The sequence below is a fragment of the Genypterus blacodes genome, unplaced genomic scaffold (assembly GCF_046128005.1).
Source record: "Genypterus blacodes isolate CSIRO-AG114 ecotype Tasmania unplaced genomic scaffold, CSIRO-AGI_Gbla_v1 ptg000052l_1, whole genome shotgun sequence".
In the NCBI taxonomy this organism is placed as follows: Eukaryota; Metazoa; Chordata; class Actinopteri; order Ophidiiformes; family Ophidiidae; genus Genypterus; species Genypterus blacodes.
This window is the reverse complement of record NW_027466864.1, coordinates 4,927,535-4,953,871: the sequence shown is the minus strand read 5'-3', so window position 1 is coordinate 4,953,871 and position 26,337 is coordinate 4,927,535. Positions and strand designations below refer to the sequence as shown.

Genomic DNA, 26,337 nt, shown 5'->3' with positions numbered 1-26,337 from the left:
TACACACACACACACACACACACAGCCGCCGTAATGCAGCTCGCACAACCCTAACCTTCAATCCTCCTCCTCTTCATCACCGCTCACCCCTCTGGTCTCTACAGGTTAGTGGGGTTGCAGTTTCAATTTGAGTCCAACAGATTCAGGAAAGAGGCAAATCGCCACCTTCTACCTCTAATAAACATCGACTTAAGCGTCTTTTGAAATGTGAATTTGACTGAAAAAAATCTAAAAAATGAAACCCAGACTGATATAAAATGGAAACATGATCATTTTTGTTGATTATTATAACAAAATAAAGGTTTGTGGACTCAGTTGTAGATGAATAAACCACCTGATAAGACGGAGAGGAGCCGTCACTCTCTTACTGCCTGACAGGATCAATAAGAAAGGCAGAAGGTTTATTTTTAGCAGTGCAATATTCAGAAATGGCAGCGCAATTATCATAGAAGAAATAATTACCATAAGAAATCAATATCCTGCATAGATACATTATAAGACAAGACTGAGGATTGAAAAGCAGCAAAGTCTTTTCTCCCGGCTGCTCGGCTCTAATAATTCATTTTTAAAGAACGCTCATCCTTCTGCTTCTCCTATTAGAGTCCTGTTCCATTTCTAACCAGACTGGAGGCTCAAGTGCTTATTAAAAAGGATCGTTGTGAAATCGCACAAATGGAAGCTTTATAGTAAGGAAGGGTAACGCTGCGAGTGTGTACACAGGCGAGTGTGTACGCCACCCTAGTCTGTACGCTGGCGAGGGTGTATGCCACCAAGTGTGTACGCCGGCCTAGTGTGTAGGACACCCGAGTGTGTAGGCCACCCGAGTGTGTAAGCCACCGAGTGTGTAAGCCACCGAATGTGTAGGCCACCCGAGTGTTCTAATCCTATCTGGCATGTGTCTCTGTGTGGAAACTGGAAGAAACAATAGATCCAGACACGAGTCCTCCCAGTGTTTGCACCCAGTGGATAGAGGGGTAGAGAGAGGGAGAGAGAGAGAGAGGGGATGATAGCATTACTCACAATCCATTACCACTCTCTGGAGACGCACTGCATACAGAGGAGTGAGGCGGGTGGGGGGGGTAGAGTGTGAGGTAGAGGGGTTGGTTGGGGTTTGGCCGGCGTAAGCCAATATGAAACTTGATTATTCCTTTTCAATATCTGTCTGCTGAGCATCCCGTGGAGACGTCGCAGGTTGCTGATTAGTTCGTCAAAATAACAGGAGGCCCTCGAAAAGCCTCGTTAAGATGTCTAACTTTAAGTACAGGCGGGAGCGCGGATCATTGTTCGCCCGTGAAGCCACGATAATGATGGATTGACTGAGGCGCCCGCACAAGCTGCATCCATGGTTCATTTATTTTATTTTTTTTAATCAAGTTTTGTTTTTATTTTAAGGGCAGACGATATACAAAGTGCTGGAGTAACAATACTTGAAGTAGATCTATATATTTTGGCATTAATACAGAGTATGTACAGAGTATTTACACGTAAAGGCATCACAATGGTTCCTCCGCATCAAACGTTAAGTGTCTTTCTGTATCAAATGTCAGTGTCCGGCCCGTTTGGGTGTGACGGCGGGTGAATGTAAACACACCCGGCGGCTCCGGCGGTTGTTTTGCGTCCACGTGTGGCGCTGGACTCGCCGCTCCTCGCCGCGCATCGCTGCGCCCCGACCTCGGCCGGGTCCAGTGTCTGTTTCAGCGCCATCTGTCCGTCTTCTGCTGGAGCGTCCGTCCATCTGTTCCTTCTAATCTCCTCTCGCTCCGTCACCTCCCGGCCATTTGTCCCTTACAGAGTTTCAGTGTAGCGCTCTCATACCAAAGGTCAGAGCAGCGACGTGTTTCAAACGCCGCTCGCTGGTGCAGAAGACGCTAGGCCGCGTGTCAAACTGTCACACTGTCACTTATGTAACCCCCCAATGAAGAAATAACACTGTATAAAAATGCAAAGTTGAGTTTATAAGCAACAAAAACAACAGCTTTAGCTTGTTGTTTTGTGCTGTTAGCTGTGTTGTCGTGCCGTATAAATGTATTTCAACGGTATAATTAGCATGAGAATTAAATAAGTAAATAATCAAACTGTACCGGAAATAGACATTTGATGTTTACTGCGCTTTGCTACATTTACATGCACAGCAATGGCCTGATACTAGCCTGACGAGGACCTTAATCAGGCTAAGCTCAGTCTGGCTAAAAGAGGCGGGCTAGGTTGATATTAGCCAGACTATTCAGGCAAGTAACGCATTCATAACAATCAAAAGTTTTCACAAATATTACAACATTAGTCTCTGTGGTTGCATGTGTGTAATTTAACCCAACTTTAATGTAATATACAACTTTTAGCAAGCTAGTGAGGTAGCTAGCAGTTAGCCAAAGCTGTAGTAGCAGCTAAACTCGTCTGACATGAATCAAGACAAAGATTTACACGTTTTCCTTTATGGCTCTATTTTTTTTTTCAAAGCTCTGTGTTGCCTCAATGTGCACAAAAACGTCGACCCCCCCCCTCTTATCTCCTTATCTTATCAGCATTAGAGAGCTACGCTAATGTTGATGAGGGTCACAAAAGCTCCCTTTACATGTAAACACAGAAGCTAACACAGCAGGAAACACTTTCACTAATGATCAAAAGCCGTTTTGTTCTTTTTTTGTGAAAAATACTCATATGTTACACTGGATTTGATGCAATAGAAACAAACAGAATGAAGGACGGCTGCAGAAGGCTTGGATTGTACGTACAGATATCTTATGTACATTTACTGAAAACCTTTAAATGACCTTCCATATCAAAACATATCCAAAATCAGTGACTGTACCAGGAACGCCTGTGCCCCAAAACATGTTTTTCTCTTGGACTCCTGATGTGAAGTGCCCTCTCTTGCAATCAGTTTCATTTGCTGTTTGCCCTTCATCATAATTGTGGTCTTAAGTCAATTAACATTAGCCCGGCTCCTGGCGACGCCGCGGGGGAGCCAAATCCCAGACCAACCGCCATCTCAAACTGCATGCCACGTAAAGTAAAGCTCAAACACTGCTACTACTCAACACTGATCCATGCATGTCCCTCCGCTCGGGGCCGATCCCACTTCAGATTAACGTTGGTAAACATTTGACAGGTTTCCAGAGAAGCGGGGACGAGCCGGGACGCAGATTTGTCCGGACTGTCTGAGAAGCGTCGTGGCTGGGAAAGCAGCAGCGACGGGGAGGTTTAAGATTCCTTCAGATCCTTTAACAAAACTCAAAGAAACAGACTTTCAAACTTAATCCAAGCCAAACTAGTTTAGAATAATTAGAGCAGATTAGCCCTGACAGAAACAAAGGCGCAGGTTTTAGGTTGATGGATAACGTCTCCAAACTCCCTCCCTCCTCCCCTCAGCCGCTGATCCCCCTGCTCCCTGCTGGCCTCGTGGACCCCTTTTAGCCCAGGATGTCCAGGTAGACCGGTGGGTTCTTGACCAAAGCCAGCAGGCGGTTTTGGATGTCCTTGATGACCATCCTCTGCTGGGGCTCTCTCTGCCAGCAGCCCTGCATCAGTAGGTAGACCTCCTTGGGGCATGTGCGCGGCCTTTCCAGCTCCCGTCCCTGTGTGATGCATTCAATGGCCTGTCGTGGGGGGGAATAGAATAATTCAATTTGTCAGGGAAATTTGGGGGTTTTCTGAATTCATGCATTTTGTATTTGGTGGTGTTTCTATGGTGGACAGGAAACCTGACATTTCATATATAACAACTGGTGATGATACAATAAGAAAATCATGATAAAACAGACAAATCTAAGCTGCTCAAGGGGTTCACATACTATCAAGCAGCACCGTTACATGGCAGAATTGATTTATCATTGCTGCAGGAGGGGAAACTCAATCTGTTTTCTATCACTCAGGAGCAGCAGGTGTACACTTTGCTTTCCCACTCTCCACTCGCCCCTCGCTAATTAGTTTCCAGGTACTTCAAAGTCTGATCCTGCATCACGTGGAAGCAGCTGAGCATAAATTCATCGCCTGTCGATATTTAATCCAACTGTGATCTCTGTCTGACGTCAGAATGAGCTCAACATCTCCCGGAATGATCTTCCATAATTCCAGATATGTGATTTAAAAATGTGAGCTATTTTATAAATATTACATCGTTTTCAGGTAATTTACATCTGAACCACATTTACTGGAGTTGTTACTTTGTGGTTTGGAGCATTCTGGAGGTATTAGTGTTCACTTACCAGGTCTTTGCTTTATATCTATATATAGTTTAGTTTGATGTATGTTTCTATGTGGGAATCCATATGTTTGAATTTATTTAGTGTTCATATCTTCAGAATTTATGCTGCTGAAGGAATAGTACCGGGATCCATAATGGTGTGTTGAAAGGCCTGGAAAGCAGACGGCAAATATCTCCAAAATGCTGCAGCTTTAGAAAAAACACAATATCAGTGACTTGGTTCACATGCAAATGACCTGAAAATCCTTCTTGTAACTAGGATCCCTCTGAAGACGCAGCAGCTGATCCCGTTCAGTAGCACTTCATTCAGATTAGCTGAACAGTGTCTGTGCTCATTTACATCATCATGCTGAATTGCAGTAAACAAATACAGCTCAAAACTAGCCACGGCTACTTTAAACTCACTAACAAGCTGTTTTTGTTATTAAAATGCAGCAAAGGGATCTGAATCCTTTGGGAGGCTATGATGGCAGCACCAAGGACATTTTCTGACAAACATACTTTTTTAGCACGACAGCCTTGGTGTTTACAGGCCAACAGATATGTCCATTAGCAGCGACCTTGTTGACAAATATGAGCTGCTGATATTTGAATAAACTGGAATAGACGGTGATGCTTGGATTGACTGACTGCGTTCTCATGCTCCTGCCACATACAAAATAAATCAGCATTGAGGATGAGATGGAGGATTTCACGCCGCTCTCCATTTGAAGGGTTCCCGGCTCAGTCCCTCTCCCATTGTTAACCCCCGACCTGATCCAATGAGCTGTAGAGGCCTGTTAGCACAAGGCCACTTCATGCCAGAATAGCCTGTCAATCCAGCTCACAGATAACCGCCAGCCAAAATGGCTGCTGCTGTCGCCACAGTATTTTGGGATGATTTATCTCTGCCCTTACTCGTTTAGGCAACATGATAATTTCACCTGTCCCTCGTTGGGCGAGACAGATTAGTTTAACAAGGTTAGATCTCATTGGCCCTGGGCAAAGATGAAAGCCAATGAGATTAGAATTGAGTGCATGGGAAAAGTGATCCACCCTCCTCTTGAAAGGAGAGAGGGTTTTGCCCAGTAATAGCGCCGTTGTGGTCACGATGGAGTCCCACTTCTTTGTGTGTGAGCTGAAAAGGCCAGACTGGACTGCCGATAATTACTAGGAATGTATTGATTGTTTTAAGAGTTCAGGGCAACGGAGAACTTCAGTGCCACATGCTCAGTATGATGAACATGCATCATCCATTATGGAAATATACACTAAGTTTGACATTTAATACTGTTTTACTACCACCACTAGGGGCGCTGTTCAGTTTTATTCTAAGAGAGACTTGTATTTGAAAGAAAGCCAAGCATTGAACAAGGTTGTGTTGAAAATTACAAAACTCAAGATTCATATAATTAAAATTGCATCCATTAAGACAAACCCACTGATCCTGATTGGCCCTCAATGCTTTGTTTTATAATATAGCAACACAACATAGTAACCCAGCTGCTCAGACACACCGTGTTCTTCACTCAGCGTGCATATCAGTGCTGCAACAGCAAATTAATACATTACATGGGAATCTGTTTAACATATCCCTTTTAATAGTTTGGTTTCATGCATGCTGCAGCTCTCCATCATCCATGAGTTCATCGTAGTTCAGTCAGGGTGCTTCCATTCACGCCTATGGACAAATTACATTTCCAATTCTCCAAACTTGCATGGCTTTGGCAGTGTGAGGAAACCGGAACACATGTGCAAACTCCAACCAACCCCCCGCCCCGCCCGGCCGCGCTGCCCTGCTGCTGGTCCCCGACGGGTAGATGAGAGCCGGGCGACACACTATTATAGTGCCTTGGAAATGGCAGAACAGCATGACAACGAGGTTCATTTCCCGTGGTGACATCTGAAAATCACAAAAGGCTTCAACAGGTGAAGAAACCCAATTCTCACTAATTCAGCTGCAAATTCTGACCTCGGTGCTGTAAGGTTTAATCTGCAGACCTGTTTGGAGACGCAGGACTCTAGGCAGACCTTTTGAAATATATGTACATTTGAAAAAATAGAAAAATAACCCTGCAGGAAAATGAAGCTTCCTTCACTGGCTACGTTAAAGCAAAATAGTAGATAAAACCGCACAATACTGAGGTCCCAAACTAGGGCGCAGCTAAAGAGAAGACTGTAGGTGATGGATGCTACAAACGCTCCCTCCCTAAATCTTGTGTGTGGCTGACTGTCAAACTTGTACCGACGGTGCTCATCATGCAAACCCGGGCTTTGGACAGAAAACATCCCAACCCACCTCACTGTTGGACAGCTGGTACCAGGGCTGCTTTCCGTAGGTGAAGATCTCCCAGAGGACCACGCCAAAGCTCCAGATGTCGCTCTCTGTGGTGAACTTCCTGTACATAATGCTCTCCGGAGGCATCCAGCGGATCGGCAGCATTGTGCGTCCTCCCACCTGAGCGGAGAGACATTTCATCATTTAAACATCTGGCTTTGTAAGATGCACAGTGCGATGCTTTGTAGACCTTATTCAGCAGGAATACTGTACTTTAGTAGTAGCAGTAATTAATAGAGGAGGCATCTTGAAATCAATATGATTTCCAGTACACTGGATAAAAGCTTTAACATAAAGCAGCGCTCTGTCCCGTTGGTACACCGCTGTGAGTGGAATTGCTGAAATGTTTTGATCGACTCCCTTCTGCACCCCATTCCTGCCTCCACAGCTCCCACAAGACGTGATTGACAACTGGGGCAACGACTCCCCTTGTGGCAAATGGTGGGATACTTCGGGTTTAATGTTTTTCGAACCTCGAAAGATATTTTTCATGGAGCGCTCAGTTTATGGATTCCTATGAGCATTTCAGCAAATTCTGCAAATAATTCTGTCGCTTTAGAATGTACTCATTAGCATCAAACACCGAGTAGATACGTCTGGTTTGACCCCAATATTTGTCCTTTAGTGACATTCAAACAAAATACAAGTATCCAGGTTATGGTTGTGGCTGAAAATGCAGTTGTCGTCATATAGAAATGTGGAGTTGTCTGTTGGAAGCTAAGCCTGAGGAGAGGTTTGTGCTGCAGGGGAGATGAATGAATGCAGCCAGTGATTCCTTGTTTTCTATAAAGCCTGGAATGGACAAAATGAACCAAGGGCACGCTGTAGTTTGGACTGCTGCTGCTGCTGCTATTCAGCTGTTTATGTATATGACTCACTGACAAAGCTCAACACGCTGCAAATTGCAGACAAGAAAACAATTTAGTCAACCATGTTTAGCTGGAATTACGGATGAAAAGAATCAAATCTCATTGCAGTTTTAATACAGGGAAGCGGCACCGCAACAGCCAGAGCCGGTCTCATCAGAATCAGAGCACTGCAGTCTGCTCTGTGTTGCTCCAGCTAGAGGGCCAGAAATAAGAGCCCATTTGAGTTTTGTTGACAGGTCCTGCTTTGATTGAACCTATAAGAACCAAACTAAGCCACAGAAGGTCACAGTCAGCTTCTCCTCTCCAGACTGATGAAAGGAAATGATGATGTGATGGCATCTGGACTCTCCCAGCTGCTTACCCTGTAGTAATCCGTGCTGTAGATGTCACGGGACATGCCGAAGTCACCGATCTTGACGACCAGGCCCTCCCCCACCAGACAGTTGCGGGTTGCCAGGTCTCTGTGGACAAAGTGCAGGGACGCCAGGTAGACCATGCCTGAGGCGATCTGGGCAGCGATGTGCAGCATCTGAGGCAGAGTGAGCTGACCCAGCGGGGGCATCTTCGCCTCCTCCAGGATACGAGCATCGGGACCGTGAGCGCTAAACGGGACAGAGGACACAGAGAGGGTGTGTGATGAGAGACAGGGCCGGATTAACATGCAAAGGTACCCTGGGGCAAAATATGTACATTGGGCCCCCTGTAACCCCCCCACACCCCTTTCATAGATAAATTATTGCACACTTGTACATTGTGCCTATTATTTATTAGAAGTTGTTTGTATTATATTGTAACGTATTGGAAATGCATATGGCCCTTAAAAGGACCTGGGATTGGGTAAAATGGGCAAATATCTAGAATGACAGAACAACATTCAGATACGGAGCCCAACTTGATTTCTCCCTCTAAGTTGCCGTCCGGGTGATGAATGAAAGATGCTTCATGTCAAAGTTGTAAAACAGATGATGGTGCATTGTTTAGTTAAGCTCATAGGGCTTTTGTGTTGTGTTCAGGTGCATCTATTTACTGTTTAGAAGCTGAAATCTTCATTAATGTGAAGCTTAAAGAGGATCATAGATGAACACAGACGTATTTCCAATTATAAAGAACAAGACCGGCCTTTGACTATCCCGTCTGCTTTTCTGTATTTCGATTGGCTGGTCAGGTTTATTATACTCTGGGATCGGTCTTTTCTTATGTTGGTAACAATGACGGTGACCTTGGTTGACCTGGAAGACAATGACCTCAGCATGCAATCTGCAGATTGAGCATTTTTGAGACATATATGAGAATTAGAATTTGAATTGGAGACATGGCCGGCGTGTCCGTGCCATAATAAAGCCATTTAACGATGATGGTTAATAGAAAACATGAGGCTTGTAATACGCCTACAATTGATTTGCAATAATGCGATTCAGAGAGGCACAGCACACTGTTTCTCAGTTCTCCAAGCGTTCCACAGTTGCCTGTGTGGATCATAAACACCCACTCTCACTTTTAACTGCAGCCTAAATGAGCAAATCAGCGCTGATGTGCCTCCATCCATCCTAATATCTCTCTTCTCCACTATGTCCCCTGCTTACAAAGGAAGTTGTCTATACAATCACTATTAGTTTAGCAGGCAGGTGCTGGGGTGGGAAAGCAGCTGCATTGTGGGGCCCTCAGACGTTTCACCCATGCTGTCTGCTGGAAATGCGATTTTGTGAACATATATCTCAGGCAAAGTCTGTTTGCTGGATGCATGTTGAGTGTGTGTGTGTGTGTGTGTATGTGTGTGTGTTTGTGTCCCAGGGAGGACACCTGGCAGACAGCATCAACTGTTTCTGCTCTAATAGTGTTTTCAGACGCTTTCCCAGGTGCCAAGTGAACTCTAATGGGTCGGCGCTGGTTCGGCTTCCCACAATTCCCTGCTGACCGTCCTGTGCCCGGACGCTTCCTCTTATCAGAACAGTGTGTACAGACATCAGTTTAGATTGTGCATTTATTTAACGTATTTGGACTTAATAATAATTGACTAAATTATACTTTTCGGGTTGTATTACAAATTTACAACCAGAATACTAAAGCAAAAACTATTTAACTATTTATTTCCTTTTGCAGCAGAGCAAAATGCTTTTCTACTGAATCCACTGCTGCTTCCATTTTCAAAATCACAAAAGAAATGATGGGTCAGAATAATTATCTTGGAGTTTGTTTACCACATGATTACCGTCATCTGGCTCCACTGAAAGACAAAGGGTAATTTTTCCTGGAATCTTGACAACTCAACAGAAGTTCCCATGGCATTAAAATCCCCACCAATTTCTGCAATCATTACAAATCACTAAGAGTCCAAGATAATGCAGTTTGTACTGGAAGAGACAGTTAAGTGCAGAGACGGGCGGGAAAAACTGAAGAAATGTCATGTTTGTGAGTAAGAATGTAAGAATGAACACTTCAGCAGCGGCGTGTTGAGAAGAGTGTGAGCAGCAAATACTAACGAGGTCACCAAGGTCAGATGGATGAGTTCACCCCGTCATAATTGATTGATGGGTGAGCTGCAGCTGACAGAACCCCCCCGAGCCCCCCAGGTGGTCCGGTGCAGGAGTGGTTTAGGTACCGTAGAAAGCGGTTGAGGTCTCCGTGCCTCATGTATTCGAACACCATGGCCAGTGGCTCTCCGTCCGTGCACACGCCGTAGAACCGCACGATGTGCTGGTGCTGCAGCACCGTCAGGAGCTCGGCCTCCCTCTGGAAGTCCTGCCGGGTGGACTCGTTGGCGTCCTTCAGCGTCTGCGTCACAAGGCACAGGGTTGCACATTTTTGGTTATTGTAGCACCGCCGTCTCTTAATGATGGAATTTAATAAGGTAACTGACTTCATCCTGTGATTGCGCAACACATAATGAAGATTAAGAGAGCAGTGGAATTTCATTGAATCCGCCCATAGATTATATTCTCATTTTTGGCCGTAATATCAGAAGTAAACGTGGTGAATGATGACTTAACTAAGCGATGGGTATGGAAGTGTTGAGTGATGCATAAAAGCATTCAGCCTGTCTTGTAAATATGATGACGAATGTGATCGGAGTGAGATTCATCATCATCATCATCATCATCATATTTTTATTTGCGGTGGTCTGCTTTAACCTCATGTATTAAAGTATTAAACCACCTGGAGGCATCGCACTCTCAAACCACAAGATTTCAGATCAGCATATGGAGCGATTGAAGTTTATGTGCAGTATTTGGTTTTGTTTTTTTTCATATTTGAATTGAAGTGTCAAAGTAGTTTTGCACTTAAATAAAGATGACGGACTCCGGTGCATTTCAAATCCATTACTTTGAGTTTTCTGCCCCATGTAAAAATGCTGCATTTGGAGCTCCGTCTTCTTTTTCTAGCACCGCCTAGGAAACACTAAAAGGTGACTAATGCGCCCAAATCAAGGTAGGAATCCGAGCAATTGAAGGAACTATGCACATCCCCCTCTGGCAGTTCTGAGAAAGCTAGTTTGTTGTTTAGTTTCAAACTTTACTTTCAATAACAGTCTTTCTACTTTCCGGCCAACATCAGATTTCTCCAGGATCTGAGCCGTGTCAGTCCTCTCACCTTGATAGCCACCAGCATCTTGTCGCTGTCTGGACTGAGGTTGGCGCACTCGGCCAGGTAGACTTTGCCAAACGCTCCTTCACCCAATTCCCACTTCAAGACAATATCCTGCCGTTTAATGTGCTGGACGCCTGTTCAGAAACAAAGAGCGGTTTGGGTGAGAACATCCAAGAAATCTTCATTCCCACATGATTTTACCACTTTTTGTACCTCTCAGACATTGAAATGACCTCATCACTTACACATGTCTTTGTCCTTGATGATGCCGCAGAAGTACTGCGGGTTTTCTACAAAGCTTGATAAGCCGGAGTCTTCATCTGAAGAGGGCGGGCTGGCTCCGAAGTTCATGAAACGGAGCGACACAGCCAGGTCCTCCTCAGTGCCCAGGACTGATGAACCTAATGAGGCCGCGAGGGATGCAAACAAGCAACAATAAGAGACGTGGAAGACCTAATCAGTCCCCAACCAGTTATGATTGCCCTGGTCTTCAACAGAAGCAATTCAGAACCCATTTCCTGTTGTCAAGGAACCGGCATTCTTTGCTACCAACATGACCGTAAGTTGGTGTGTTGATCCCATGGTGACAGATGATGACAAACCCAAATAATTACCATCATCAACAATGCAGCAATCAGACCACATTGAACATAGAGGAAGACTGAATGGTTTGCCACCCTGACCGTACTGCATATTAAAAGACAAATAAGAGGGCCCCAAATTGTAAAACCCCACTCAGCAAGTCAAACCACAGAACCCCCAGAGTCCGAGCGGCTGGAAAATGGAACAACAGAGACGCAGCGCAGAGGCGAGGGAAGGAAGGAAAGAGGGAGCAGGGTCCACTTAGGCAATCAGGCACACTTAGGCACTTTGAGAGTGAGAAGGGTTGATGTGTGTGTGTGTGTGTGTGCGTTTGTGTGTGTGTGTGGGGGTGTGTTGGGGGATGGGGTCCGAGAGGAGGATCACGTCTAGCTTTTCTTCCATCCATCCATCTTCTTAAATGGCCCGCACCACGTGGCGGTGGCTGAGGGAGGTTTCTGACGGCGTTCTCATGCAGTAATTAAGGCACTTTAGCCGAGCCGACACAGCGGCTGCCCGCGTGCATCGCCACGGCACACTGGAAATCCTATATTAGTCGGGTTCCTGTGCATTACACGAAGCGTGAGGCTCAAATGACTGACAGAAGTGGCGGCGATTTGAAACAATAATTTGTCGGAACCTTTGTTTTATGAACATTCAAGCTCACCTGTAGGTTTTTCAGGTCTTTTTCTAGTCGACAGTATGTTATTTACTGGATTCCAGCTTGTTTCGCTCTCACAGCGCCGCAATACCGCAGAGAATTATGCAGGAAATGCTTTTTGATTGAATGACGGCCACATTGTGTCTGTCGTTCAATAAAAGCTTTTCCAGAATCTCATTTCAAACTTCTGACTTCAGACATGTACTCAAGTAAAAATGGGTGTCAGGTGGTACTTTTACCATCGCAGGCTCCCCAGAGCACGCTGGAGCACCCGGGGAAAGTAATCAGTCACATGGCAAGACAAGAAAACCTGCAAGGAATCAACAGGTACTTGCACTCAACTTCCATAAATCTTCCAAATCCTCGTACTTTCACAATTCTGCAATAATCTTAACACCATCTTGTAAAACGTGCAAAATAAATCAAATTAAACAAAAGTCGTTGAAAAAGACAATGAGTTTTTCCACCTTAAAGCTGTTTAGGGACGCGACCAACACCATGAAATGCCTCTCCCTCTTTTAACGCAGCTCGATAAAGCAGTTAGTTTCCATGGCGCTGGGCCTCAAAGTAAAGAGTTTTGGCGAGGTTTTAAAGAAGGTGACGCATTAGGTATCAACCTTACGAGACGATGTTAAGTAATGAGATGTTTGGCTGAATACACCAGGCGGAGAGACGTCATCCCTCAGCAGATCTTTCCCTGCATTAACCACAGCAGGTGTAAATAATGTATGGGCTCTGTTTGCGCGCACACAAAGTGTTGTCGGACAAAATGGTTCAATGTGGAAAAACATCCAGAAACGACGGAGCAGCAGGAAGCACGACGCTCCGTATGACTCACACACCTGAGCTGCATGAGGTCAATCAGTCAATCAGGAGCTGGCAGGCACCATATGATCAACTCAGAACACCTGTTTGAGCTGATTGGGGTGTGTGTGTGTGTGTTTATATAAGGATCAAAAGGGTCGAATCACAGGTTGCTAGGCTGTGTTAGTGTTTTGGTGTTGTTGTTATGTTGTAAAACGTTGTGATTGTTTTTCTCATAACTTACGATGGATCCCAAACTTGGAATGCTGGCCGCACTTGTTGATCACCAAAACCATGATGAGAAGGAAACTGCAGGCGAACACAGCGAGACCCACGGCGACAGAGACCTGTTCAAACACAGAGCCACAACTCCACAGTCACACACGGACACACACTCCTATAACGACACACAGAATCTATCGCAATGAATGTGTGACGTACCCCAAACACTCGACTCTCCAGATTCTCCGTGACGTCCATGCCTGATTTATTGGTGGGAACTGAAAGTCGGGGCGGGGGAGAGAGTTTGTTCAAAAGAATTAGCCAAAGAAACACAAACGCACATCCAAACACATCTGTGACATCAAATTAGATGAAGTCGGAATCAGCTGAAGCCTTACTTGGATCTTGGACTAGCATGTGGGAGAAGGAAACACAAATATGAGTTTTTGGTAAACATAAAGATCTGTTTGTACAGGAAATGAGTTGTTTGTGTCAGAAATGAACATACAGCCATATATTGTACATGTCAATAGTTTCTGATCACAAGCTCTGTTTTATATGCAGCAATGAAAGAAGATGCATATTTTGAGACAATGCCTGAATTAAACCCCATATCTGCAGAAAGGTTACCTGGAATAATCCCCTCGGGATCCAGAGGGTCAAAGGGACTCGTCATAAACTCCCCCGTGGCGTTGGCCTCGTCCCTGCCCAACCTGTTCTGCACAATCAGAGTGTAGTGGCCGTTGTTGATGTGCGTAGGCTTGTCGAGGAACAGACATCCGTGTTTGGTGGATCCGTCTCCCGAGTCGGTGATGAACTGCGTATAGGCGTAGACGCTCTCTTTCAGCTCGTAGTTGTTGTAGAGCCAGCTGATGTTCGGTTCGGGGTTACCGTCAATAGCGAAGGGGAAACACCAGTGGTGCTGCTGCACGGCGTTTCTCAGGTAGAAGATTTTTGCCTGAACTGAAGGGAAAATGAGAGATTTAGAGGATGCTGGAGTCTGGACTTGGACTATTTGCATGCACAAGCCAATGCAGCAAGATTTTATGCTGAACCATCATCTTGATCATGCATAACTTAAAGTCAGCGGTCGGTCAGGGGTCCAGTAGGTTCCCTCAGAGTTTCCATGAATCAATGCTCTCCATCTGCACTGCGAACCTGCGCTGACCTACTTTGAATAATGAATCCTGGTCCTCGTTGTTCCCCCGACCACAAAAGCTACCTGGAAGCACGGCTGGACACGGACTTACAGGAAATGGCCCTCGTTTAGATGGAAGGAGACGCCGGAGTGCAGGAGCCCCCTCGCTCTGAACGGGCCATTCCGCTGCTCTTAACCCCTGACCCCGCCTCAGAAAGTGCTGTGCTAAGGGGAAGTATGGACCCATTTTGCTCTTAGGGTGGAGATAATCATGCTGAAGTCTGTTACACTGAGTGAAAATTAACACTATTTATCACATTTAACTTATCACCCATTAAGGACTGCAACTAATCTTACAGGAGCTTTTCCTCCGCAGGGGAGAGAAGGAAAGCCGGAATTGTGTTTAATGAGCCTGCCAGATCTTAGAGCACATTACAGAATTAGACAAGAACTGTATGTAATAACTGTAATACGCGAAAATGACCCCAGGCATTGAACGCACCGCACCCTTCTTTCTATAGAAGTATTTTCTTGAGTTATTGAAGCTTTTTTTTATAGAAAATGGAAACATTAGCGTGTGTCAATATGACTCGGAAAGTCTGATTATTAGCAGCGTGTGTTTGATGTTTCACTACATTTTGGTTGTAGGGAAGCCGCACCGGCGGGTGAATCAATGGCAAAGAGAGCCACTCTGCAGTAAACACCCACTGTTCTGGGAGGTAATTAAGAGTAATTAAAGGGCTGGCGGTTAACGAGTGTCCGTCCACCAGGGGGGCTGATGCTGATAGATTAGCTGCACTAACGCATTTACGGGCTGCCAATCACTGCGGATGAAGCGGTTTTCCGGAGTAGGAGGGAAAAGTCCATTAGCACAGGCTCAAATCAGATCTTAGCACGGTTATCAGCCCCATTTTCCTGATGTTCATTATCTGTCCCTTGATGCTCGTGCATTTGGCCTCAGCTGATTGGCGCCCCCGCTCTTTTTGGGCTTTATTTTCTAATGAGTGTCACTAAGTTGGTGATATATGATATTGTTTGGGCAGTATTTTCAGTAATGTCTCACTAATGCATCTGCTTCTGTCTTGCCCGGGGCCACTGGGTGCTGTCGCTCCACAGTGTTTCAGACAACTTTCAGACACGCTAATGCGTCTGAAAGGAACAAACAATGAGCGAGCGCTGCTGGGTCAAGCTGCAGCTGTACTTTAGGAGAACGGCGTGCAGTGTGCCAGGTGAAGGAGTTGTGTAGAGCTAAGGTTGCTTTCTTCTGTCCCCCTCATTGTATCCCTGTGTTGAATGGCAAACCCATGCCTACAGCACTTCTCACTTCTCATTTTAACACTTCTCACCAGCTGCCAAAGTGAGTGGCAGACGACAGAAAGCTCCATTAGAAGCATGGTGGGAACACGCACGTATTTATAGAAGGGGCATTTAGAAGAAGTCAGCGGCGAGAGATTTTTTTTCGCTTCTCCAGCCGTCCACCCTGCCTGCAGGAAAGAAAATGGCCCAAGTGTGTTTTCGCTCTAACCTCCATTAAGCCCGACGGCGAGCATGAGGCTCTGAGCTTTTAAGAGTGCGTTTTTTTATTTCGGAGGCACTTACACTCGATGTCCAGCTGCACCATCTCCTCCCCGGGCCCAGCTTGGTTCTCGGCCTCGCAAGTCAAATTGTGCAGGTTGTCTCCGGAGGAAACGTAGGTGAGGTGAAGGACCAGCTCGATTGTGGAGCCCCAGAGTCTCTCCTGCGACACACATGCGGGGAGCAGAGGCAGTGTGTGTGTGTGTGTGTGTGTGTGTGTGTGTGTGTGGATCAGTAAGTGAGAAAATCAGATTCTTTCTCCATTATATACAGTTTAGGTCACATTTTGAAATTTGAAATCTGACCCCTTAACAACATTAATTACATTTTTTGACCCTGAATTGACTCAGAAATATGAGGAATTTTATATAGCATATTTTCCGAAACTCTTCATTGTAACACAACAGGTGATACCAATTGTGTGAATCATTTTATTATGTTAGATATGGATCCATTTTCCCCATAAACAAGTATTATTAGAGCTCAGGAATACACTTCCCCCGCTCAGCATAGATTTGAGGGTCAGACTTTTTTCTATAGAAGCTGTTTCAGTCATATTCATCTGGGTTTCATCTGGAAATATTGCTGCTGTGTGCCAGTTAGCGGCGTTAACTCAACGTTCTCCACTACCTGAATGAAGTGGCTGGACTGGAGCTTGTCGGTTCGCCATCTCACTGTCGGCTTGGGACTTCCTGTCACTTGGCACTCGAACGTCAGGTTGCCTCCTTCCTGGATCTTGTTGTTGGAGGGGAGGATGGTCACCTCGGGGAGACCTGAGCGCCAGGGAGAAAGACAACAAGCGGGACGCGTCGATAATGGGATCACAGTGTGTGAACTTCTATGCCATAAGTTATATTCTATGTTTAAATGTTTTATATGTTCAAGCTGGATATTTTTGGGGCATTTTTGTCAAATCTTAAGTGGCCAAATTTGAGGAATCTGTGGCAAAACTGTCTCTTTACCATCCAAATGCAGCCATTACTGACAACAATGTATAATGTCACTGTGCTAAAAGTCAAAGCGGCGCTCACTGCAGTTGTCCAGCACCAAAGAGCTGAGCAGCGTCTCCTGGTCATCGGAGAAACAACACAACATCTGGGCATCCAGGTCGCCTCGGTCGCTATGCTGCCACAGCTGCAGCCAGTGGAGGTCACAGGAGCAGACCAGCTGGTTGTCCCTCAAAACCCTGAGGGAATAGAAAACAACAGACGATGAGACCAGGAGTTTGACGGACACACGGACATCGGCAGTAGGTAGAGATGGAGGCATTAGCAGTAAATCTGGAGGAGGTATGGTTATTGGTTAAAAGGCCTGAATTATATACAGTATAGTGTGTCATTTGAACAAGATGATTGGCATTCATTTTCTTGGTATTCGACAGTGACACATCCCACACGGCCAACGGGAGAATGCCTCCAAATTTTCCAGGTACTGTAATTTTCATTTTCTGCACAAATTGAAGAACCCCACAATCAAATGAGCTCAATCTGTGAACACAACAATGCCAGAACATCTCATCTCCCTCTCAGATATCTTGTGTGCCTGTCTGGAGGTTTATTTTTCATTTTTCCACTAACAAAAAAAGTAAAATCATTGCAATATGTAGTTGCAATGCTAAGTACTGACTGACTCCTTTCTAAATCATACAAAAAGCCTCCAAACTGCACAATTCATCCCCAAACTGCTCCCCAAAACAAAGCCATGCAGTGTATAATAGAGTCTGTGCTGTCTTATGTGGTAACCTGATGCCTGAGCCTGCTGTGTGTGTGCTCGTATTTAGCTGTATCATTGTGAGACACGCACACACACAGCTTTCACACGTGAATCTCCTCGTTTGATGCAGATTTGAATGAGACTCACAGGTTGAGCAGAGGCAGGAAATGAAACACCTTCCAGCTGATGTGTTCCAGGGAGTTTGATGCCAGGTTCCTACAAAGTAGAAAGAGCAGAGACACGATTTCAGCGACAACATTTGGGTGCAGGAGACATAAACGTTATAACGGACGACGTCATCGTTAGGATTCGGATGCCATGACTGATCTGGCCGGACTGAGTTATTCAACGTTAGACAGTCATGATGTCATACAGCAATGCGTGTTCACTTGGCATTTAATGATTCTGCACTTGTTTGCTGCACACTGAGTGAAAACAGGCCTTTTTAAGTCCCCCTCCCCCGTTCTGACTGAAACTGAAACTGAACTAAAGCAACAATAAGCATCAATTGCGTAAACGTGGTGCTGCTCCACCTGCAGAAAGGTCTGACTTGTTGATTTACCACCGCGTGTCTACGATCAAGTCACAGCAGCACGTTGAAGTGAGTTATGTGTCAAATGCCTTTTTGGAAAAGTGCCATCCTCTCTGCCAGCTGTCGCCTTGAGAAACCTCGCATTATTCTGAGAAACGTAAACTGTTCCCATCATGCATAAAAAGAAAAATTCCAGTAAAAATTATATCCTCTGCGTCGGTGCGACCCGGTCGTGTGCTGCAGTCGACTCGTGCTGTGATTTGATTGCTCACTGCTGAACAATGTGTACATGCTTTGAATCACTCCTGGGTGGAAAACCTTAATGCATCCAAATGGGTTCTGATCAATTACGCTGGCAAGTATTTCACATGAGCCAGGAGCCGCTTCACAAACACCTCGGGCACACCTCTCAGTGTTTGCTTTGTGTTCGGTACATTAGGTGATTAGTCCTCAGTCACAAACACTTGGGGGAGGAAGGTCACCGTCATGCATCGCCGTCTGATTAACAGCTGCATTAGCCAAATAAGTTTATCTGGAAAAGTATTTACACTTCACAGTTCAGAGTTTTGTGAGAGCTCGATCGTCACGACGACAGGCTGAAGTGTTCCGATTCCTGATTTTACTGGATTTATTGACAAGTTGATGTATTTGTTGCCTATTTGTGCCTTTCTGTGACATGAGTTGCATTAATGGGCTGTGGGTGTCAGCTGACCTGTCAGACCAGTGCTGTAGTACCTGAAAACCAACCGTGTTTTCACCCAGAGTGCACAGTAGGGCTGTGACAAGGAAGAATTAGAGTCGATTGTTTGTTTTTTTTGCACACCAGCTTGTAGAATGGGCTGCGATCAGAACGCAACCTGACCCGCCAGACCACATGTGCATATGATCCGGCTCACATTTGGATTGGATCTTAGCCACAAATATCCAGGAATAAACATGACTCGTACAATTGTGTGCAAGATGAAGTATTTGTGGTTTGTGTTAATGGACGCATGTACACAGAACCCAGGCAGCAGAATCAGAATCTGTTATTGGGTTTAGTGTAACATACCGAGAATTGATCTACAAACTTATTTCAAAGTGTAAAAGGGACCTAAATGAAGATAAGAACATGGTCAAATGTCGTGGTCAAGTTTTATACTGATTAATGTGGACGTGGATGCTTCAGCTCAAATCGCCACATGCCAGGATGTTGTAATAATCCTGCGACAGATGAAAGCTGAATCTCCTTTAGTCAAACCTCTGAGGCCAATGAAATATCATCATAGTGGCTCTCAGACAGGCGAGGGGGCCGGGGCTGTAAATAAACCCCCCTCAGGCGATGACAAAGACCACACAGGGGAGCGTGAATGGAAGCCAATACATATATTCACCGTGGAAGGGCCAAGCGGGGCCGGACAGGGTTCAATTATTTGTTTTCCTTGCTCCCAAAAGTTCATGTCAGATGGTTTGGCCGTCGGGGGCTTATCCATTACCGGCTCGATTCCTCTCCTGCCGCCCGGAATATGGCCGCCTGATCCTGCTTCGGCCATTTTACAAGAATGGAATTTGTCTGCAAGAACGTGGCAAGAAGGAGATCCAGATAGGGCGGAGAGGGGAAAAGGGGAAAGTGGGTTGATGTTCTATTCTGTCTTAGTTTGGAGTCAGCCACCCCCCCTGCCTTAATCTCGGAAAAACATCTGTCACAAACCAAACCTCCCCCCTGCCCCCCTGCCCCCCTGCCCCCTGCTCCCCCCCCTCTACAGTGAAATATTGATTAAGTGATAATGGACCCTTAGTGGAGTGTATTTATTATGCATCAGTTGTCGATAATCCGCCAAAGTGAGCGAGTAAAAGGTGACTGGTGGATGTCTTCTCCAATTTCTCGAGCTCATCCCGCATACCTCACCCCCCCACCCCTACCCCCCCCCCCCCCCCATCTCTGTTCCGCACAAAACCGCCTGTCCGTCAGATAAACAACGTCGGACATGTCGCACAAGCTCGGGCAAAATGATGAGGACAAGATGGTGGCGATAAGGGCCAGCTGCTGATGAATAGACACATTGCCATGGTGACGGTCAATAGGCCTGCACATCTGTTCGGCCTGGAATTTATAGATCAGATTTGTTCTAATAGTAATAACGCAACTTTCAAAAATAGAATAAAAGTGTTTAATGTAGTGACGAGGCTGACAGCTGATTGGTCCATACAGCCTTCCAGCTCAAGTCCAGTCCAGTGTGAGCCCCAACCCAGCTGGTTCTTCTATACCATTGAATAATTGCTTTGATTTCATTAATTAAACAAAGTTGTACATTTAAGCATCTTTCAAAGGATGAGACAAAACTTTCACATTTCACCGCTTAGTCATATTTCTAAACTTTCTTCTTCCAGTCCACCTCCTTTATTTCTGGGAGTTCACACACACACAGAATGTTCTCCACTCAGCCAGTAAACACCTCATAGATGCAACGGCAGAAGAGGCAGCGAACATTGACTGATGCCGACAAAAGGGCTGAGCCACATACACAGGTCACAACACCACACGGGGAAGACAATCCTTCGGTATTGACAAGGACACTTACACATACTGGAGCTTGAGGTTGTGCTGAAAGGCGTTGGCGGCGATCAGCCTCAGCTTACATGAGGTCACCGTGCTGGACGAGGGAGGAAAGAAAAGACAGGAAGAGAGAGAGAGAGAATACTGTTGATGTTGTTTTATAGTATAGAAGTTTATTTGAATGAGTTTGCGGAGGTGATGCCACAACACAGATGAATGATGTAGACAGAGAACTCTACGAGGTGGAGTGATACAGTTTAGATTGACTTGTTGCACCTGGAGAACATGTGTCCAAACAGTGAATTGTAATTGTCAGGGGGTGAAATTCACAAAGAGACATCTGGTCTCCAATTCATTCCTAAATCATATAAATTTGCATTGATTTTAGTAAACATGCCCATAAAATATAATGTGACTCCTTATACTATGGTTGTCTACGTTATGAGTTATGGTTAGATGAGTTGGATTGATCTTTGTGTCCTTTGCCTTTTTATTCTAATGACATCTTAGTGCTCAGTGCATAGCGCAGAGAGAGAAGATCACAGCAGGAAGTCCATGCTGTAGAAAGTGACTGTATAAGTGGGAGCAGTTTATACAATCCAAGTAAAGTTAATCGTAGGCAACTGCACTTGGTAGCAAAGGCTTGAAGACGTTTCACCTCTCATCTGCAAGGCTTGCTCAGTTCTAGACAATACAACGTGTATTTTATAAATACCAAATCCAGTGCTTAATGTATGGAATGTATGAGGTGTGTATGAGCTGTGAACCGATTGATCAGCGCAGTGTCCAGCGTGTTGAGAAGAAATTACTTACAGATTCTTCAGCTCTCTGTAGTTGCTGAGGTCGAGTTCTGTAATATTCTCCAGGCCCATTTGGTTCTCAATGTAGCTGGTTGAGGAGACAGAGGAGAGGAGGGGTTTGAGCTAAAGACAGACATTACCTCATGGCCTTCAACACAACAATGTAAATATCGAAATTCCATCGTAAATAATAGACTGCAGTGTAAAAGGCGAGACACAAAACACCCAGAAGTTACAAAAGACAGGAATGCCTGTGATATGGACATGGAGCAGAATGGAGGAGAGGCAAGGGCACACAGACAAAAGCTTCTATCAGGAATGTTGAGGTCGCCTGTTCTTTGAGTTCATCCTGTTGTTTCCATGAGGCAACAGTGCAGATCTGTCCTTTGTCACAATCATACAGGGCCAATACAAGGAAAATGACTCTAAATTGATTATTTGGACTTGAGAAAACGAGGGAAGACAATGTAAGACCAGAGGAAGGAAAGGAAGAGAAGCCAAGGAAGGAGGAATACACCAAATGGGGTGACAAAGGAACAAAAGGGAAGGGCAGGAGAAGATCAAACACGGAGGGGAAAGACAAGAGAGGACAAGACAAGATGATACGAGACGAGAGCACGTGACAACAAGTTCACAATAAAGTTCAAAGCCAAAGCAGATCCGACTCACAGACGGCTACAGAACGCACCAGACAAAAACAGAAGGGACCGATGATGAGTTTGATCAACCCTTCGCGTCAATATTCATCACCACTTACCTTTCCAAAAGCCATTTACCCTTTTATTCTAATGGCATCTTTATGGCGCAGTTCAGAGCGCAGAGGGAGATCATAACAGTGAGTGAGATGGAAAGGGAGGAATCTCACACAAACACGGCTTTGTGGGACGACAGACCACAGTGTTGTGAATCCAAAGCCCAGACACAGAGAGACAGTTTCTTTCTTATTTAGTTTTTAAATCAACAGGTCACTGATCACAACACAAACTACAAAGGCGGCAACAAACCCCCCGCAAACACCCAGGGACCAATGAGACACCATGGCGGCACGTTGGCGGCTACGTGACAAAACATCGGCTGCCAGAGGACGCTTGGAAAAAAAACAAAATAGGACGGCAAGCAGATGGGGCTGATGGGAAATTCTTCTCAATGAGTCATTTTCCACTTTTCCAGACATAGGCTACCTCAGAATAACTAGTGAGCTGCAGATCAATTCAGTGCTCAATGCAAGGACGCCAAACTCCATTCACCAGCCGTTTGAATAGAGGGCTTGATCGGACCTACCAAGGACCTCAGCGCTGCAAAATGTCCACCCTGCTCTCGCCCCTCCACCCACACGCCCCCCCTCTCCCCACACACAAGATATGAATGTTTTCATTTCAGGGAGACTCTCCTTTGATGAGCTTTTTTGAAAGGACGCTCCAATAATGAAGGATTCTGTGTATGCACATGTGTTTAGCCGTCTATGCTACACATCAGGATATCCTTGGGAAATATTTGTGTACTTTTTAATTGAGCAAATAGTTAAAAGAGAGTATGAAAATCTAACTGATGGGCCTGATGAAAACTTGTGCCATAGTTCAGGCCCTCTAGATGAAGCAACTCTTTACATCCAGATGCTGTTATGTGTTCAGCGAGCCAATAAGGAGCGAGTTCCTATAGGCGGAAGTTAGTCACCAAAGATAAAGACGATAAAGGAGAGACCAACAGAAACACCTTCCATCACACTGTTATGATAGATGTGATGTGATGGACGATGTAGCGGACCATGTGAATCATCCCTGGAGATGTGTGTATAATTACAGCTCTGCACTCTGTTTTGTATGTTCCCATGGTGCTTCTGTGCATAAAAGCATACCTGCAGTCATCACCATTGATAAGCACTTATTTCAACATGTGGCATTGTTTCATCCCTCAGTTCTCTGCAGTCCGCTACAACACACAAACCTTTTTTTTATTCAAGTCTGATTGACCTGCACAGCAATAATGTGATTACAGGGCAGGTAGGCCCAGGATCACCCATCTCCCTCGCTTATTGGATTGAGCCAAGTGCCTTATATATCATCTATTGTTCCCAGGTGGGGGCATTGACCGGCAATTCACAAAATTGCATTTATAACTCAGCCTATGATGAATTTCGGGGCCTGTTCCGCGCTTAATGGCCCCTTGTTTGTTCCGCGTATCGGCTGTATTCCCTTGCTTTGCCAATACGGCGAAGTGTTGTCGTTTACTGGCATGTCGAGCGCCGCGGTAAACAGAAGCCAAGAGAGGCCCCCTCGCGTATTGATTGAATGATTCAGAGAGAATGTCAAGCCTCACCCGGAGCTCAACGAAACATGTTTAGCTGCAGGTACTAGGAAATAGCTATGGGGTAAGGGAGCGAGAAGGAGAGAGAGAGAGAGAGAGTTTGAGAGAGAGAGTGAGAGAGAGAGTGAAATAAAGGGAGAGTGGGGTGCAGGTGAATAGAAGCAGAAAGCAGCAGTAAATTGACTTCCTCCACCGAAGCAGCGTTTTGCAAATGTGGTTCCTTCTTTAACAAGTGCTAATTGCTCAGTTCCAGAAACGGGAACAAAGAAGGAACAGCATGGTGGTACAGAGAGTGACATTTAGTTTTCTATGCTGGAACTGATAGTAGGTTGCATAATAATACAGCAGCGCTCCTTTAAATCACAGGTGGTCACTTTCTACTTATTTTTTTGCCGTACAAAGTTGGAAAAAGCCAGAGTTGGAAAACAATCGCTGCACACTCTGGTGAATTTTCCTGACTATGAAAGACTCCATAGTGATTGTCTGTATGTTTGGTGGTGAGCCCTGATGAGGAGCAGCGTTTGCGTTAAGATGGCTGTACTGATGGCCTTGCTGCTGCTCCGTACGAGCCACAGGTTTAAGCGTTACAGACATCAGCACAGATCCTGGCACTGCAATCCAGCTCCTCATCAGAAAACCAGCTGAGCCACATCAAAATAACGTCAATAAGATCAAAACAAGCTCAGCAGGACAAGCAGGTCCCTGCATTTCTCATTATGGAATGGAATTCACATTAGTCTCAAAAACTGAAAAATGTGGAAAGTATAGGCGGGTAGTAATTTGATGCAAATGGAAACAACATAAGCTCTTATAAGTTCTAGATCTTATTATCGTACATTTTGTGTGTTTAATTTCCTGATTCAAGCGAGGCTTACCATCAGAAGTCGGATGTTTGTAGTTTATGAAACAGAGTGTTTGTTTTGGTTGAGTTCATCAGTAAAAGTGCAAGAAACTAAAGAACTAAAACAGTGCTAAGAGGTTTCACAGGCCACAGTTTGAGTCATGCTGGACCACAGGCTTCACTTCCAGTCACTGTTTGCCTGTATTAATCCATAATTGATTCCCAGTAACCGAGTGACTTCTGCCATGCTGATGCATCTCACATTACAGCAGCTTTCATCAAGGTAATGAGCAGAGTAACGCAGCTCATACAACACCAAGAGCAACCATCACTGTACACGATAAGAAAGTTCAGCATTGCTTGGTTACGCTCAGATGTTTCTGCTCTCCATCCAGAAAACAATCACAGAACCCTGTTACCCCGACTGGAGGGACTACTGTGCTGTTCACTTGAGCTCAAGAGTAGCAACACGTGAAAGGCTCTAGTAGTTGAACATTGAACAATCCAGTCTGAGTAAGTGTAGTGGTCCAGTAACAGGTTTCAGCCAGTGATTCTAACAACATTTTCAGTGATTTCTCCATTCCAAAACCTGAAGTAATCGTACCAGATGGACAGACTGTCCAACACGCGCAGAACCTGAAGCGTAAATCAGATTTGCAATGGCTGGTTGTAACTTGCGAGGCACTCTAAGCTAAATCAAAGTCGGCACAGATTAATAAAATGAAAACACAGATGATCAAACTTCGCAAATAACCAACGTCAAAGCATGTGACCACAACTCATGCACTCATGCAGAACAGGTGCCACCATCCCAACCCAACCCAACCCAACTTACATCTCTGTCACGTTCTCGCTCTCTTGTGACGGGATGCTTACGATTCCGTCGGGCTCCAGGCACTGTAGCATGGCGAAGGAGCAGCGGCACGCCGAGGGGCATCCTCCCAAGGTGGGCGCCGGTGCCAGGCTGAGCAGGGCGACCGCCACATGCAGGTGCAGCAGGGACAGTGCCGGGGCCGAGGGTGCCGCCATTGCAACTGCACCCACTGCCACAGCCATGATCAACAAAAACAAGAAATGAAAGGATCTTCTTGACACCAATGGAGAGGTTTGGCAGCTGCAGTTTGGTGTCTGAGTGATTCACCTAATGAGGCAAAGACTGTGAGAGGTGAGGAGCTTTTACACAGAGTGCCTCTCCTCTTGACTCTCTGGCAGAGTTGAGATCCCAGCTGGTCAGGGTCTGGTACTGAGCCACAGCTGTACTGAGCAGCAGGAGGGGGAGGCAGCTAAGCAGGCAAGGGGCCTCTGGGGACATGGTGGTGGTGGGCTGCAGCCTCCCTCTCTCTCGCTCCCTCCCTCCCTCTTTCCCTCCCTCCCTCTCTCTCTTTCACTCTCTCCGTCTTCTTCTCCCTCTCTCCTCCTCTCTTCACCAATAAAGGGAGGGGCAAGATAGCCGGGTCCAGAGTCACCAGACACCTCGGAAAGTGAAAGGAGAAGAGGAAAGGCTCGGGGCAAATGGTGTGTTTGTGATGATGATGATGATGATGAGACAAGGGGGATACGTTGATGGAGATCTGGCTTGGCCCTCCGGATGAGATAGGGGTGCAGGCAGAGCCAAGAAGTCAGATCTCTTAAGTGCCTGAGTACACAGAGCAGCGGT

General features: G+C 45.6%; 1 protein-coding gene across 1 annotated transcript; it reads right to left on the bottom strand.

The window, feature by feature from the left end:
* Positions 1–1,345: 1,345 nt before the first annotated feature.
* Positions 1,346–25,978, bottom strand: ntrk1 (neurotrophic tyrosine kinase, receptor, type 1). The gene is made up of 16 exons (XM_076150219.1): positions 25,516–25,978; positions 21,549–21,623; positions 20,761–20,832; positions 17,815–17,883; positions 16,986–17,140; positions 16,585–16,727; positions 15,979–16,117; positions 13,872–14,204; positions 13,461–13,519; positions 13,264–13,366; positions 11,221–11,376; positions 10,979–11,109; positions 9,990–10,162; positions 7,752–7,992; positions 6,483–6,641; positions 1,346–3,596 (listed from the first exon to the last, which is right to left on the bottom strand). The coding sequence occupies exons 1-16, from the start codon at positions 25,734–25,736 to the stop codon at positions 3,411–3,413; spliced, it is 2,415 nt and encodes an 804-aa protein (XP_076006334.1). The 5' UTR covers positions 25,737–25,978; the 3' UTR covers positions 1,346–3,410.
* Positions 25,979–26,337: the final 359 nt, after the last annotated feature.